General features: G+C 45.2%; 1 protein-coding gene across 5 annotated transcripts in view; it reads right to left on the reverse strand.

Moving 5' to 3' along the window:
• Positions 1-310: 310 nt before the first annotated feature.
• Positions 311-17,664, reverse strand: part of SLC37A3 (solute carrier family 37 member 3) — a 66,742-nt gene continuing 49,388 nt past the window's right edge. For 4 of the 5 annotated variants that reach the window (XM_039234031.1, XM_039234035.1, XM_039234033.1 and 1 more), the window contains 2 exons: positions 13,844-13,909; positions 11,044-12,451 (listed from right to left, as the gene is read on the reverse strand). In XM_039234031.1, the coding sequence (XP_039089962.1) occupies positions 12,359-12,451; positions 13,844-13,909 (159 nt within the window). In that variant the 3' untranslated portion in view covers positions 11,044-12,358. Of the gene's footprint in view, positions 377-11,043; positions 12,452-13,843; positions 13,910-17,664 lie in introns of those variants that run through there. The other variant, XM_039234036.1, reaches the window with a different exon arrangement.

Below are 17,664 nucleotides of genomic sequence, written 5' to 3' on the forward strand. Positions count from 1 at the left end.
ATTCCACACCTAGGAATATACCCGATAGACGTGAAAACATACATCCACATGAAACTTGTATGCAAATCTCATAGCCGCATTTTTCACAATAGCCAACAGTGGATAGAACCCAAATGTCCATCAGCTGAAGAATAAACAAAACATGGCCTATGTGTACAATCCAGTTTAAAAAATGCAGTGAAGAACTGACATGTGTAACAAAAATGAGCCATTGTCTCAATTTTACCTGCAGGATTTTAATTTTCAGAGGCTACTGAGTGATGACACAGAATAGTCAATCCCATTGAAAGAAGATGTTTATTACTCACCATTCCTGAGCGGAGGGGGCACCATGTCACACAAGGCCACACGGGAGCCAGAGCCTTCATTGCGTTTTCTGTAGGAAAGGCAAGGCAGGACATGGTAAATAGTTTAGGAGTAGCTTGTCTGAATAATTCTGACAGGCTTCAGGAAATATGGCTGTCCCTGGTTGTCTGGTACCTCACCCTGGGGTGATTAAGGGCAAAGGAAATAATGACTTGGTGTGTGAGCAGTTGATAAAGTAGATGGCTGGTTCAGGCTGTGGGTTCTGGAATGGTTCGTTTGCATGTGAAAAGCGTGCTTCTAGGTGAGCCTTTTGCTGTCTCTAAGAACTGGCAAAACCTGGGAAGGGCAGTCTCTGCCCAGTCATTGAGGCCACAAATGTCAGAGCATCATGAAGACAGAAAAAAATAAGGGGCACCTGGGTGGCTCAGTTGGTTAAGTGTCCGACTTTGGCTTAGGTCATGATCTCGTAGTTTATGAGTTCGAGCCCCACGTCGGGCTCTGTGCTGACAGTTCAGAACCTGGAGCCTGCTTGGGATTGTCTCCCTCTCTCTGCCCCTCCCCTGCTCATGCTCTGTCTCTCTCTCTCTCTCAAAAATAAATAAACACTTTCTAGAAATACAGAAAATAAGAAAGTACAGTTAATACAATTGGCTCTCTGATGAATGAGGGCCAAGTAGACAAATACAGAATCTAAGAAAATCCAGTTAGAACAGCCTTGGAAACATTACATTGAGTCAAAGAAGCCAATCACAAAAGACTGCATATTATTATATAATTCTCATGTATTTGAAATGTCCAGAATAGACAAACAGATACAGAAGGTAAATCGGGAGTTGTCGGGGTCTGGGGAGAAAGGAGAATGGAGAGTGACTGCTAACGGATCTGGGGTTTCTTTCTGGGGTGATCACGAAAATGTTCTCAAATTAGGTAGTAGTGATGGCTGTACAACTCCATGATATGCCTAAAACCACTGTCTACGTTAAGTGTGTGACTTGTGTGTGTAAACTATATCTCAGTAAAGTTGTTACTAAAAACAAAGGAAAGACAAGGGAAGAGAGGTGTTCAACACTGGCACAGACAAGACACCAGTGGAAGAGAAGTGTCACCACTGCTTGATCTCAGAGCAGGATTTTCTTGCTGGAGATGAGTATTCATGTAAGATCTTAAAATTAGTCCAGCAAAAGAGAGGGCCACTTTCGATACTTCCGCAGGAGAAAAACACCACAAAAACACTGTTTAAGAAGATTATTCTAGGGGCGCCTGGGTGGCTCAGTCGGTAGAGCGTCCAACTTTGGCTCAGGTCATGATCTCACAGTTCGTGGGTTCGAGCCCCACGTTGGGCTCTGTGCTGACAGCCAGCTCAGAGCCTGGAGCCTGTTTCGGATTCTGTGCTTCCTCTCTCTCTGACCCTCCCCTGCTCACGCTGTCTGTCTCTCAGAAATAAATAAAAAACATTAAAAAAAATTTTTTTAATAAAAAATTTTAAAGAAAAAGATTATTCTAAGAGCTGAGTATGGGGCAGACCGGACCAGGGCAAGACTAGAAGGGGGAACATCAAACAAAAGGCCACCGTGAATAATTCAGGCAGAGGAGGGTGACTCAGAAATCAAGACGAGCAATGAATGAGAAAAGCAAGAAAGGATCAGCAACACCTGGAGGCTGACTGCAAGGAGAGAGGAAAAGAGGTGTCAAAAGTGATCCTAAAGGGGCACCTGGGTGGCTCAGTCCATTAAGTGTCCACCTCTTGATATGAGGTCAGGTCATGAACCCGAGGTGTGTGAGATTGAGCCCCATATCGGACTTCACGCTGCACGTGAAGCCTGCTTGAGATTCTCTCTCTCTCTTCTTGAAATAAAAAAATCCTTAAGGCTGTGATCCTGGCTGAGGGACTGCAGGGGGCCGTTGGCACTGACAGTGGAAGAGAACCTGGAAAGTGGGAAGACTGTGGCACAGTCAGGGACTCACGGTCTAGGAGAAGAGCTACTTAATGACAAAGAATCGCGGTTGCTCAAAAACGTTCTGAGCAGCCTATCCTACAAAGACCACTGGGAAGGTTATAGGGTAGTAGGTTTGCAGGGACTGGGTGGGGAAAATGAACTGTTTTAAACTGGGCTGCCCACAGGACATCCCAGTGAGCTCCAGGCAATTTCAGATTAAAAAACAAGTAACAGGGGCGCCTGGGTGGCTTAGTCGGTTAAGCGTCCGACTTTCGCTTGGGTCATGATCTCGCGGTTCGTGGGTTCGAGCCCCGCGTCGGGTCTGTGCTGACTGCCAGCTCAGAGCCTGGAGCCTGTTTCAGAGTCTGTGATTCCCTCTCTCTCTGACCCTCCCCTGCTCACGCTGTCTCTCTCTCTCTCTCTCTCTCCTAGAAATAAATAAAAACATTTAAAAAATAAATAAATAAAAAATAAATAAAAAAATAAAAAACAAGTAACAAACAAGACATAAACACTTGGTAGTCAACAGGTTTTAGAGAAATATGCAGGGAAAACGGAACAGTCTCTAGCTTCTAACTTCCACTAGCCAAGCACTGCATTAGGGGATTTTTCTAAATGATTAGAAGGTAATCCTGACTTTCCAGAGTTCTGTAGCCTGATAAAGACAAGGCTGAAAAGAATATGAACAAGAGCCTCTGGACCACAGAAAATGAACCAGTTTTGTCCAGAGAGTTTTCTTGAGATGAAGGATTTAGGAAAAAGAGGTGAAATCCAATTGGAGAGAGAGAAGCGAAGGTCACAGTCACTTCAAAAGTAAAGGATGGCACTGACAGATTCAATCAGAAACCAATAGCTAGGGGAACGGTTTCAATACAAATTTAAGATTAGAAGCCCAAAAAGCTAAGAGAGAGAGACAGAAGTTGTCCTCAAATATACCAAGAGGAAAAAAAGACTTCGGAACGAAGAAACGTTGCTTTGGAGGGAAGAAATGATCAAGTAAGGAGAACGAATTTCCGAACAATTCCAGCTATCCAACCATGGAATGGCCTCACCAGGGAGGGCGCAGTCTGTTGCTGGAATAAAACATCCCCCCTGTTCCCCCCACCCCCCCGCCCAGCGCAGGTCCCTAATAGCTGTTAGGAGGTAACAACTCAGAAGCTGTCACACTGGGGAGGAGGTAGAACAGGCTTTAGGGTTCACCTCAAGAATTCAAAGCTGGTGCCCGGGTCAGGAAGGGAGTGGTTATTGGGGGGAAGAAGAAGGGGAGAGAGAAGTTTGCATGGGGAGACCATCCATCTGGATTTGGACTCACTACTGGTGGTAGAAGGGATGGTGGTGGCGGGGTGTGGCGCACATGGTTGAGAGTCTCAGTGGACGGGCCTGCAGAGTTTAAAGACTGGAAGCAAAAGGTGGAAGGAGCTATTCAAAGGCAGAGGGATTTACAGAGAAGCTAAGGAGACACAACCGTCCAAGGGCAGCAGCTCCAGAGAATCTCCATCTTTCTGTCAAGCAGGCTGGGTGGCCATGGGCGGAGGTAAGACGCTGCAGGCAGGGACAGGGGGTGGAACGGGAACTCAGAACAACTAGCCAGGAGGGTTTCAAAACACACAGAAAGTAATAATGAAATAAAGATCATGTGGCAGCTTCTGGTGCTGAGAAGTACAGCTGGCAAGGTCTCTGGGACTTTGTCTCCCCCTGCTGAGTCAAGAGGAATGAGCGACCTGAGATGGGGAAAGGAACATGACCACGAAAGGCTGGCTTCTCTTGGTGTGGGCAGAGGGAGGAAAACATAAATATTGATGTAAAAATCTCCTTATAGATCAGAACCACCACAGTCCTGCAGCACTAAATGAGCTGGTAAAAAGTCGCACGGCTATGCCAGAGCCAAATGGGAAACGGATGTGGGAAGGGGGACTGTTCTGGGTCATTCCTATGTGCCACCCTTGTGAGTCTTTTCTCTAAAAGATTCTTGGGGCACCTGCGTGGCTCAGTCAGTTAAGCGTCTGACTTTGGCTCAGGTCATGATCTTGCAGTTTGTAAGTTTGAGCCCCGTGTCGGGCTCTGAGCTGACCGCTCAGAGCCTGGAGCCTGCTTCAGATTCTGTGTCTCCCCCTCTATCTGCCCCTCGCCAGCTCATGCTTGTGCTCTCGCTCTCTGTCTCTCTCTCTCAAAAGTAAACATTGAAAAAATTGTTTTAGGATTCTTAACTAACCCATCCTTTTATCCAGAGGCTGTTTCAATAGCCTAAGTGACTGCAGAGACCAGGGGTGAGAGGCATAAGATGGGGTGGGATAGCTTCAGTCTTGTTTTAACTTAATTAGGAACTTTTCTTTCAGTCTTGACACAGGCTTGTTTCTCAAAAGTTCTGCTAAATGACAAATCTGGGTGACGATGCTGCACTTACATTCCCTCCAAGAGCTGGTTCATAGAATCACCTTCTATAGGGGGTGCCTGGGTGGCTTAGCCCGACTCTTGATTTCAGCTCAGGTTATGATTTCAGGGTTGTGGGACTGAGCCCCGCATTGGACTTTGCACTGACAGCACAGAGCCTGCTGGCGATTCTCTCCCTCTCCCTCTCTCTCAGATTATCGGAAAAGAATCATCTTTGACCTGAACACAGCTGGCAGTGCTCATCGCACTACCTATCTCATGACTCCAGGGGCATCTGGGGCAGGGTCTCTGCAGACTCTTCTTTAGTGACTGCTGCGCCGCCCCCCAGCCCCACCCTCCTGGCTCCAGTTATTTTATAATCCCCTTAACATCTTCACTCCCTGAAACAAAGGCAACTCATGTATGCTATTCATTAGGTGGTAATTTTAATGGATACCAACTGCATTACTCTTGGGTTCCTGAAACTTCTATGGTGAGGCTAAGAAAACAAAACACTAAATAAATAAGTGACTGCACATACACACACACACACACACACACACACACAGAAACTCAGACTACGGTCTCCGGATGTCCCTCTTTAGAGCGTGATGATAACTATTAAACAAGGCGGAGGCCTTTGAAGTCCTCAGATGAAAGGTTTCACCTCAATACGATTATCCCATTAAAATCTACAACATTCTGGTCAAACAGGGCAGCCCTTTTCTCAGCACCTCACTGGGATAAAGGGGCTTCAAAACAGTTGCAAATGATTTTGCTACTTCTTGAATTTCTGGAGGGGCAAAAAGACACAAGAAAAAAAGTTGTTTCTTTAATAGGACAATCACAGACAGAAGAGTAGACCACTGTCATCTCAGAGGCCAGAGACTCACCCTACGTTAACTAAGCATTCATTAGAAAGAAAGGTAAATAGCAGAGATCTTGGTCAAGAGGAAAGAGGCAGCAGACCTGGCTAAGGTGAGCACGTGAAATCCACGCACCTGCACCGACCCCCCCAGGGGCCTAGAAAGAGGGAAGAAATCACAATGCAAGAGTGTGTCAGGTGGCAGACTCCCTGAGCCTCAGGGCGAAGAGGTGTTCTTTACGAAGGGAAACTTGGGGCAGAGGGCACCTGCAGAGGAAGGCCGTGGGCCGGAGCAAGGATGGCAGCCCCGAGGCGTCCGGGGGGCGGAGCCGCGCAGCAGGTGCAGGGTGGGAGGCAGTGGTAACGCAAGGGCAGGGCTGCTCATGCCCTCGGAAAAGATGAGAGCAGTTGCAGGACGTATATACCTTGTAGGAGAAGGTTCAACGGGACGGGCTGCGTGGCCTAACGGGAAAGGCACTGGACTTAAGTCAAGAGGCCTGGGTTCTTATTTAGCTCTGCCTCTGTCATTTACTGACTTTGTGACCCTGGGCAAACCACGGAATGTCTCTGGGCCTCAGCTCTCACGTCTAAGGAACAGAACCACACGTCCTGCCAACTCACAATGACACGGTGGGCACAGAAGAGAGGAGTGAATGGTGGGCAGGCACTTTTTAAAGATGCACAGGCCTGTGAACTGTTATGTTAGGATGATGGAGAGACCACAGCACCGGGAGATCAGGTATAGAATTTTTCAACTATTAGACTTAAGGGGTGCCTGGGTGGCTCAGTTGGTGGAGCGTCCGACTTCTGCTCAGGTCACGGTTTCCCGTTCATGGGTTCGAGCCCCGCATTGGCCTCTGTGCTAACAGCTCAGAGCCTGGAGCCTGCTTCAGATTCTGTGTCTCTCTCTCTGCCTTCCCCTGCTTGTGCTCTGTCTCTCTCCCTCTCAAAACAAACAAACAAATAAATAAAACTTTTTAAAAAACCTATTAGACTTAAGATACATAGGGGCGCCTGGGCAGCTCAGTCGGTTAAGCGTCAGACTGCAGCTCAGGTCATGATCTTGCAGTTTGGGGGCTCGAGCCCTGCATTGTGCTCTGTGTTAACAGTTCGGAGCCTGGAGGCTCCTTCAGATTCTGTGTCCCCTCTCTCTGGCCCTCCCCCACTCATACTCTGTCTCTTTCTCTCAAAACAATAAATATTAAAAAAAGATATATGTACATACCTATATGTGTGTATGGTTATATGCAACATATACACTTACGTATAACATATATACTGTTATGTATAATAATCTATAGCACACACGTATATAACCACGAACCTATGTTCACATATATAAACATTATCTCATATTTAGCCTGATTTATTCAGATACATGCTGAAACAAACTTGGTCACCAGAAATGATCAGGGCATTTAAGGAAAAGCAAAAGGGAGATGGCCCTGAATCTAAAAGTGCAACAGGCCACATGGGAAGGTAAATGGGCTGTCCTGATTAAATGGCTGCTGCATCCTTGGACATGGAGCTGACTCTTTTGATGCTCAGAATTTAATTGAGGAAATGACAACCAGAAACAACCAGAGAACAAAATAGAGCAGTAAAATCAATCAGCCTGGGGCAGACTTGTGTGGTCTCCGACTAACAGCTCTGGGGGTTTAAAGAAGAGAAAGAGCATTCGGAGTGGGGTTGTCAGGAAAAGCTCCCGGGAGGCAAGACCCCAGGGGCTGCGAGGGAGGAGCAGTGCTGAAGAGCAGCGCACGGAGCAGGACAGTCCGGGGCAAACCACGCAGCAGGAACAGAGACAGAACAGCATGCGGTCTGCGCTGGAGGACAAAGCTCACTGCTCACCATTGCCCCGGCCCGAAGAGCCTGAGGAAAGGATGATGTGCTGTGCGCCAGCCAGCCTCAGAACCCGGCCGCTTCCTGGAGAGGTGGTACTGTTTATGAGGCAGAGGGAAGGGCCATTTGCAGGGTCAGGGACTCACCCCCCGCTCTGCTCACCTCCCACCCTCTCATCTTCCTTCCGTCTCCCCCAACATGATCAACGTTTACTTAGCACCAACCATGAGGCACTGGAGAAAAAGAGCAACAATCTCATTGGGGAGTTAGGTGTAAAAATAGCTAAGAGAGAAACAGCTAGGCACCGAGGAGGTAATTCTGCCATTCCTAGACAAGGAAAAGGAGACAGGGGATGCTGGTGAGGCTGGCAGAGAAAGGCTTCTTGGACTAGCTGGTGCTGGCTAAGCCCTGAAGGAAAGTAAAGGTTCACAAGGCTGAGAGTTAAAAAGGGGTATTACAGACAAGCGGGTATGCACACCAATGGAAACACTCATAACACGACTGGGCTATACACTTAAAACGGTTAAGGTGGCAAATGTTAGCTTATGCATATTTTAATCACAGTTTTTTAAAAACTTAAAAAAATTCAAAACAGGTGATTAACGGGATGCTGGGTGGCTCAGTCGGTTAAACGTCCGACTTCAGCTCAGGTCATGATCTCGCAGTTTGTGGGTTCGAGCCCCGCATCAGGTTCTGTGCAGAGAGCTAAGAGCCTGGAGCCTGTTTCAGATTCTGTGTCTCCCCTCTCTCTGCCCCTCCCCCACTCATGCTCTGTCTCTTCTCAAAAATAAATAAACTATAAATAAAATAAAATATCAGGTGATTACCAAAAAAAAAAAAAAGTAAGATATGAAAACACACTGCCATTTGTAGCAAGGGATAAGCCAACCATCTGACTTTGTAGAAGATTCACACAGAGTGGCAAAGGGAGATTCGGTAAAGAAACAGCTTGAAACTGGACTGTGGAAAACTTCGTGCCAGACGGCACTTGATTCTCTGCACCAAGGTTTCTAACTTCCTGGCCTAAGGATGGGCTTCAAGTTTTGGCCCATGAACACCCTGTAACGAATCTTTCATGTTCATTCATATGTGCGTTTCAATCTAGGGAGAGGGTAATGACTTTCAGATTCTCAAAGGGTTTATGACTTAGAAACCTTGAGGAGCCTGGGTGGCTCAGTCAGTTAAGCATCTGACTCTTGATTTCGGCTCAGGTCATGATCTCACAGTTTGTAAGTTGAAACCCTGCAATGGGATCTGCACGGGCAGCTCGGAGGTAGCTTGGGATTCTCTCTTTCCCCCTCACTCCGCCCCTCCCCTGCTTGTGCTCTCTCACACAGTAAACAAATGAATCTTTAAAAAGAAAAAAAGGCACCTTGAAAACCACTCATAGAGGCAACTGGCAGAGTAGTGTGTGGGGGAAAGGAACAGGGAGTTGAGGTTATAGAAGGTGGGTGCCTTTCCCTTGAGATTTGCTTTTTTTTTTTTTTAATGTTTTTATTTCTGAGAGAGACAGCGTGAGCGAGGGTGGGTCAGAGAGACAGGGAGACACAGAATCTGAAACAGGCTCCAGGCTCCGAGCTGGCTGTCAGCACAGAGCCCAACGCGGGGCTTGAACCCACAAACCGTGAGATCATGACCTGAGCCGAAGTCAGATGCTCAACCGACAGAGCCACCCAGGCGCCCCGAGACTTGCTCTTAACTATATACCAGAGAGTATGTAACAAAATGACGCTATATCTCTCTTCAGTGGTTTCTTACTAAGTACGTAACAGAGGTTTTGGTAGATAAGAACAGCTCCTCAGGGAAAGCTGCTGATGCTTATTGTAGGAAAGAAACTAACAGAGGGTGAACAGAGAAGAGAACCCAGTAAAAGGGATAGAAGATCAGAAGATTCAATAAATTAAGATGCTACAGAAGCCAGAGGAAAAAAATGTCCAGGGGAAGATGAAGTAGTTACCAATGTCAAGTACAAGAGAGGGAGTAAGAAAGGTAAGAAATGAGAAAAAGAGATCTCCAAATTTAGTGATCATCAGATGCATGGTGTCTGTGGGTGATGAAATAAGAGGCTGGAGGGTAAGGATACTGCGTCTAAACTGGGGCACTTGGGGTGCCTGGGTGGCTCCGTCAGTTAAGCATCCAACTTTGGCTCAGGTCATGATCTCATGGTTCATGAGCTTGAGACCCTCATCGGGCTCTATGCTGACAGTTCAGAGCCTGGAGCCTGCTTCGGATTCTGTGTCTTCTTCTCTCTCTGCCCCTTCCTTACTTGCACGTGGGCTCTCTCTTTCTCTCTCTCAAAAATAAATAAACGTTAAAAAAAAATTAAACTAGGGCACTTGTAGAGAAGGGAGGTGCTGCTGATAATTATGTCAGAAGAACAACGGGAATAAACCAGGACTGTTCCAGGCAGACAGACACACAGCTCGTTACCTAGCCGAAGAGACCGTGAGTAGGACAGCCAGAAAGGCAGCAGATACCATCCATTAAGTCAAAGGGTTTGACTGTGAAAAGAAAAATAGGATAGGAGTCAGGAGAGCCAGTAGGGATAAGAAAGGCTTCATCGGTTATTTATCCAGGAGGCATGGAGGACTCCTGGAGGTTTTTGTTTTGTTTTGTTTTCTTTAGAGTGAGAGAGAGAGAGAGAGAGAGAGAGAGAGAGAGCAGGGGAGAGAGAACCTTAAACAGGCTCCATGTTCAGTGGGGAGCCCCACGTGTGGCTCAATCCCACAACCCTGGGATCATGACCTGAGCCAAAATTAAGAGCTGGACGTTCAACTGGCTGAGCCACCCAGGCATCCCTGGGACTTCTGGAGGCTTTTAAGGAGAAAGGAAGGAAGGCAACGGATGAGAGCACCCTGCATCCTCCAACCCACTCAAGTTCATGGTGCACGCAGAGGACGCTCGGGCGTTTCTCGCATTTATTGAGCAACTCCCGTCTTCCAGGAAGCGGGGGGGGGGGGGGGGGACAGAAAGAGAAGGAGCGAGGAGGGGGCTTTCCTCCTTTGAAACTACACAGGAGAGAAGAAAACACAGTATGACTAGGAAGGGCAGGCCAGAACGACTGTCCTCAACCTCGTGAGCATCCGAGATGTAGTCGCCAGAGAAGCAGTCGTTTCCAAATTAGCTTTTCCTACGGTCAAGGGAAAAGAAATTAATAAGAAAGTGAAGTCAGCAGTTCTTTAAAGCTGATTCCTATGTAGGAATGTAAACAGCCAGAACTAGAACAATAAGGGAATCTATCCATCGTGCAATATATCCTTTTGTTCAGGGCTGAGCACTTATCTATTTATAATTTCATTTTACGTACACCTTGGGGGCTACAGCTACAGAGAGGTCAGGGAAACACTCACCCAGCTAAGTTTAAACAGGGTCAGAAAACAATGTTGGTGCCAGGATACAAAGATGCCACCATGCTGGTTATGCGGGCAGAGAGGAAATTCACAGCAAATGTCAGAAGAAGGTTAAATAATAAAAATGGCATTCATCTATAGACAATTCTTAAATTACAACCAGGCAACTCATCCAAACTTAGTATAATCTTACACAAAAGGGAAGGGAAGGTGTTCACAGAACATAATAGAAATGGGGCAATCAGGGAGGAGCTAGCTGTACACGCTGGCAACACCGTAGGGTCATGGTCAACAGCAGGAAATTATAAGGCATGAATCACATTCTAGAATGAGGAACTCAGAGTATAGATTTAAATAACCAGATGGACAGCTATTTACTATAAAAGTCAGTTTATTTTCCCTTTCTAGGTTTCATATTTTCCCTTGTCAGTGATGAGTGATTAACTGATTGGAAATCTGCTTGATTAAATAACATTAACAAGTTCATGAACACATCACACTTTACAGTATAAAGCAAGAAGTTGAAAAATATTCCCTATCCCAATGAAAATTAGGCAGCTCTCAAAATTGCACATTTTCCCCCCAGTTCATGTCCATAATTTAAAATATATATATACAGAATGACCTTAACATATTGGTAATTAGTACAGAATTCACAGCCTTGAAGATATACGCGCTACAAACTTCTAAAGAATAGATGCCTAGTCCTCAGGCCCCACTAATTCATTAATGTGATTCAAGGTCACATACCTAACACTTACTAGGACAAAAGGTTTTTCCTGTTTCTAATTCTAGTCTTCTGCTGAGGTAACTCAAGGAACCTGGTTGTGAGAGAGATCAATTCTCGGAAAACAGGGCTAAGGAGATTAGCTTCCTAGTGGATCCTAACATTCCCAGACAGCAGATCTGGGGTTGAGTACTTCAGGTGTGAGCTACACCTTGGAATGTTCATGACAGCTGATGATGTACCTTATGGTCCTTGGAAGGAAGACTGAGTACTTCCAGGAGTCGAAGTTAATTTTGAATGAAGACCGAAGAGAACGAGGTGACAATTTGCAGGTATTTCTGCGTCCGGAGCTGGCTGACTTCACATCGGATACAGAGTAACGGAAACAGTCACCGTGTAGTGTGATTTTCCCACCAGTTTAACAAAGGGATTCTTTGTCCAGGGCAGGTTTCTGCTTGACCAGCATGAGCACCCGACCAGCATCTGACGCTTCAAAGATGAGCCGCTGTCTGCAAACTCATTATCAAAGCAAAATCCAATGATCCGTTCCTATTCATGGAGTCCATCATCGATACAAACCATGAGCAAATGTCTCATGGTCACCCAACGGGCCAGGTCGGAGAATCGGGTCCAAGTCCAAGACAGTATTTAAGGTGAAAAGAATAAACCTCAAAAGGCCAAATAAAGATGCTGGCAGAGGCATGGGCCAGTCAGCACGTGTATGGAGCCACAACAATAAAAATCATCCACAATAACTCGTGTAGTGCAGAAAAACAGCCCGGGTTTCACTACTGGCCAGCGTCACAAGGTGAAAAGGGCTTGACGATCTGATGCTGTTCAAAGAGGCCTGACAATCTGAGGTTTCCTTAGGAGCTCTGAAGACAGCGCCCAAAAAGGATGAATTAAAAGAGGTAAGAGTCCTGAGGCGTCTCCCAGGGTCCTTTCCTCCTGCGGACGCCGCTCACTCACTCAGTACGTGAGTCTGTCGTCTTTGCATAAGGTAGCATGTTTCCCTCACTATTAATGGGGAGATAAACAGAATCGTACAACTTGTCTGTGAAGAGAAAAAAGCATTAAATATGCAGTGACAATTTAATTAATCCTGTTAAGAGCATCATGTTTTGAACATCATAATGAATTTGGATGATTACATTCATTTTGACTTCATGCAAAGATAACTCGATCTTTAATGAATTAGAAAAATGATTCTGAAAATCGTGGTTAATAGATTTTTTTTAAACTTCACATTACACAGGCTCCAGAAAAAGAACTAATGTACACAAATTAAATGATTTGCCGTAGGCAGAGTGGAAAATTGATACTGGAGCTCACTTCCTTTTTCTTACTTTTTTAATTTTTTAAAATTAAGTAAGTACATAATCTCTGCACCCCATGTGGGACTTGAACTCATGGCCCCAAGATAGAGAGCCGCATGCTCTGAGAGGCCAGCCAGGCGCCCCTGGAGCTCACTTTAAAACGTGTTCCTTAGAACAGATCCAGTTTTCTTTCTAGTACAATTTCTTTTGTGATCGATCACATGGCAGGTTCATCAGGAGATATTTCCCTCTATTTAGCACAGATGTCAGAGGTGGAACACAGGGACACGCGGCCCCGTCTTCAGAAGCTAGACGCAGTTAGGCGGGAGAAGCGTCCTTTGTGACAGCAGAGTACGCAGCCTTGAGGCCGCTCCAGAGAACTCCAGGCTCCTTGGACGAGGCTGGAGGGCCGTGTCTGGACTTGGGGTGATTGAGGCCGTCTCCAATTCAGATGCACCAGACTTAGGAGTGGGATACTAGATGCACCCCCCCATGGAAGAAGCTGTCAGCAGCCTCTCTCAGGGGGTCCTGTCTTGAGCACCACCTCACCAATAATGTAAGAGGGCAGGTCACATGCTTACTCAAGAGAGGATAACATTTTAAAAGTATAAGGCCTTATTCTGGATTGGCTATTTCCCAGAAAGTACACAATTCCACCCAAGAATGTTCAAGACACGACAAATATTTTCTCAAGAGATTCTCATCGTTTTAGAACCGACACGCCACAGTGTTAATTATAGCAATGCTTCTTTTTGAGCCTGATGCTGCTTGGTGTACCCTGTAATTTCCTTCAGAATTCCAAATTGTATTTAGCAGATAGAGAGTACCCCAGAAGAATACACCGATTACCAGTTGGTGATACTTTCAATAAATCTCTCACAATTTTTCTCTGGAATTAAACATGACAACACTCATTAGGCTTAGATCAAAGGCAAACTAAAGATCCATTCCCACCTTGAAAGAAGAATGTATCTTTTAGGCTCATGAAATGTTACTTTTCACCACAGGGTCATTAAAACCAATCAGCAATTTTGCTGGTTTAAGAAGAGATTCACGTAAATGCTTTGAACTAAATTAGTAAGAAAAACTACAAGTTAACAACAACAAAAAAAAGGCACATGCTCACTTACCATGAGAATGAAAAAGTAGAACACCCACATCCATCCCAGGTTATCCTGGATCAAAGACACTAAGTACTACAAGGGAGAAAGAGAAATTACGACATAATCCTTTATAAATTAATCACATGAAGTAGCTGAAAGGTGGATTAAACACAGCTCTTCCAGAAAATGAGGTAGGATTTGTAGAATGGTTTTCAGTTTACAAAGCCTTCACGTGTGTGTTCTTACTTAAAGCTACCTGGCCTTCATCTCGTAAGCTGGCAGAGTCCAAGCACAAAACTGCAGAGCACACGACATGACTTCAGGAGGTTAATTTTTATTCCCTTTGCTGTTAAGAGAGGAAAATTAACATCCTCAAGCCACTTCCCATTTAAACGTTCTTTCTTCCAACGAAATGTACTGTAATTGAAGCTTTCAAAAACAGTTTGTCTTTACCGTTCATTTTCGATTGTTACTGACGCATAGGATTTCAGTGTGGCTTTAACATTCTACAGCATGTTCTTTGCCTTTGTTTCAACTGCTGAAAAGGATCAAATAGCGTTTCATCCACTTTCTTTTTCTATTCTGATAAAATATATGTAACATAAAATTGGCCATTTTAACCATCGTTAAGTGTATAGTTCAGAGGCAATGAGTGCATTCACCATGTTCAACAACCATCACCGCTATCTAGTTCCTAAAATATTCATCACCCAAAACATAAAGTCTGAACCCATGAAGCAATAACTCCCTACCACCCCCTCACCCCAGCCCCTGGAAACCTCTAATCTACTGTCTCTAAGAATTTGCCTGTTCTAGATACTCCAGGTTAAGTGGAATCACACAACATTTGTCCTTCTGTGGCTGGCTTATCTCCCTGAGCATACCGTCTTCGAGGCTGCAGCACGTGTCAGAACACCATCCCTTTTTATGGCTGAGTGATAGATATTTACTGGTGTGGACAAACCACATTTGGTTTATCCAGTCATCAGCTGATGAACATCTGGACTGTTTCCACCTTCTGGCTATGATGAATAATGCTGCAATGAACACTGGTAGACAAATATGTGAGTCCTGTTTTCAATTCTTTAAGGTATATTCCTAAGAGCGGAACTGCTAGGGACATGGTGATCCCATGTTTACTGTCTGAGGAGCCGCCGAAGCATTTCCACAGCAGCTGCGCCGTTCTACATTCCCACCCGCGATGTCAAAGAGTTCCAGCTTCTCCACGTCCTCCTAAGTGCTTGTTATTTTCTGTCGTCCTTGTTTTAAATTACAGCCATCCTAAAATCTGTGAAGTGGTATCTCACTGTGTTTTTTATTTGCATTTCCTTAATAGCGAAGGATGTTGAGAATCTTTCCGTGTGTTTATTGGCCATTTGTACATATGTGTAATAAAGATTTGTCCCTATGATTTCTTCTTAAGAGTTTTTAATTTAATGTTTATTTTGAGAGAGAACTCGTGCACGCGCGTGTGTACGTGAGCGAGGGAGGGGCAGACAGGGGAAGAGAGAGAGAACCCACAGTGAGGCCTGATCTCACGAGCCATGAGATCATAACCTGAGCTGAAACCAAGAGTCGGATGCTCAACCAACTGAGCCACCCAGGCGCCCCTCTTCTAAGAGTTTTTATGGTTTTAGCTCTTAAAGTCAGGTATTTGATCCATTTTGCATTAATTTTTTGTCTATGCTCTAAGGCAAGGGTCCAACTTCAGCCTTCTACATGTGTGAATATCCGGTTTTCCCAGCAGCATTTGGTGAAGACATCATTCTTTTCCCACTGAATGGCCCTGGCACCCTTGTCAAAAATCAACTGACCAAAGATGTGAGTTACACCCTTGTTCTTTCATCACACACGACCAGTGAAATTTACAAGCAAACAAATAAAAAAGCAAAACAAGTGAGGGACACCTGGGTGGCTCAGTCAGTTAAGCGTCCAACTCCAGCTCAGGTCATGATCTCACTGCCCGTGAGTTTGATCCCCGCGTTGGGCTCTGTGCTGTCAGCTCAGAGCCTGGAGCCTGTTCAGATTCTGTGTCTGCCTCTCTCCCTGCCCCTCCCCAACTCGCACCCTGTCTCTCTGTCTCTCTCTCTCACTCTCAAAAATAAATAAACACTAAAAAGCAAAACAAGTGAGTGATTTACCCTAGGTTACATTATGAAACACAAAACAGAGAGATCTGGTCACCCATTAAAGAGCTCAAAGCGGTGCTCCCATGTCTTTCTGCTACTTTATCTTTCTTTTAAACGTTTTATTGACATATAATTTACAGAATATAAAGTTCACCCATATAGCTCAATGGTTCTGAGAATAGTTACAGAATTGTGCAACCACTGCCATAATCTTATTTTAAGCCATTTCCATCACCCACCCGGCACAGAGACCTGGTACCTATCGGGAGTCACTCCTCAGGCCCGCCTGCCCCCAGGGAACCACTACTCTCTTTCCCTACAGATACCTCACATGAGTGAAATCATTTACAGTATGTGGTCTTTTGTAACTGGCTTCTTTCACTTAGCATAATATTTTTTAGGTGCATCTATGTGACATATATCCTCTTTTAAGTGCCAGATACCCTTGTAAAAATACTTCTCCATCATAATGAATACACCACATTTTGTTCATCCATTCTTCAGTCGAAGGACTTTTGGGTTTTTTCTACATTTTAACTGTTATGAATAATGCAACTATGAACCTATGTGTACAAGTGTTTAAGTGGACATTCGTGCTCATTTTCCTGTAGATAAATTTAATTTCACTAATCCCCTACTGTGTCATAAACACACTAAGCACTGGAGAAAAGAAACAATTCCTGTTTGCAAGGAACGCAGAGTCGGGCACAGACAGATAAACCAGGAAACTCGATGCCCCAAGACAAGCACTCTGGGAGGTGAGCACCAACTGCTATGGACACCCAGAGGGCAACACATTTTTTTTCTTGTGAAGTCAAGGAAAGGTGGGGAAACAAGGCTGTTCAGGGTAAGTTAGGAGAGCTGGGACAAGACTCCTCAAGTTCCTGACATTAAGTCACAGAGTTTGCAATTTCATGCCCCAAGCAATGAGAAATTACTCAAAAATCAACATGGAAGAGGAATAAATAAAGCTAACAATGACTGACTCCTGATCCCACTGACCACCAAAGTGAACCCAACTCTGACCCACGTACAGAGTGAGGGATCCAAATGCTGGCAGGTGAGGCATTCTACGTAAAAATAAACTCCTTGAAATGTTCATTATAACACACGCAGTTGATTAATGCAGAAAACATCAGCAAGAAAAGAGAACCTAAAATACCGCAATGTCAGAAAAGGCCGTCCAATACAATCACCTCTGGCCCCTTCCACGAACTGGAAGGCCTCTGAACTGGCAGCCAAGACCATTTTTTGGTTTCTGTTCCAGAGCACAATCAAGTAAGTAAATTTCTCCTGCTTTCTGCTCGCTTTTTTTCCCTCTACAGTCTCATCATCAAATATGCTAATGAACACATCAGTCCTATCAATCAGTCATTCTACAACAACTCTACAGATGTCAGGAGGTCTACTGTGTACCAGGCACCGTTCTACGTGCTGGGGCTACGGCGGAACACAAAACCAAATGCTGCCCCATGACGCTTACAACATGGTGGGGGAGTCGCACACAAATGAATATACAACATACGGCTGCTGAGTGACAAGCATTAAGGCAGCTTATTTTCCTCAACACTTGCTCTGTCACTAACCACCAGCAATCAGGCATCGGTGATCTAGCCCCACTGAGCAAGCAAACCAGCAATATTCAAGTCTGATAATGACCTACGTGTCAGATCTAAGCATTTTCTCTTCCATTCTCCTTCTCTGGCTTCTCTATGCCTA

Source organism: Hyaena hyaena, unplaced genomic scaffold, assembly GCF_003009895.1.
Source record: "Hyaena hyaena isolate Hyena2069 unplaced genomic scaffold, ASM300989v1 scaffold_82, whole genome shotgun sequence".
NCBI classification, from domain to species: Eukaryota; Metazoa; Chordata; class Mammalia; order Carnivora; family Hyaenidae; genus Hyaena; species Hyaena hyaena.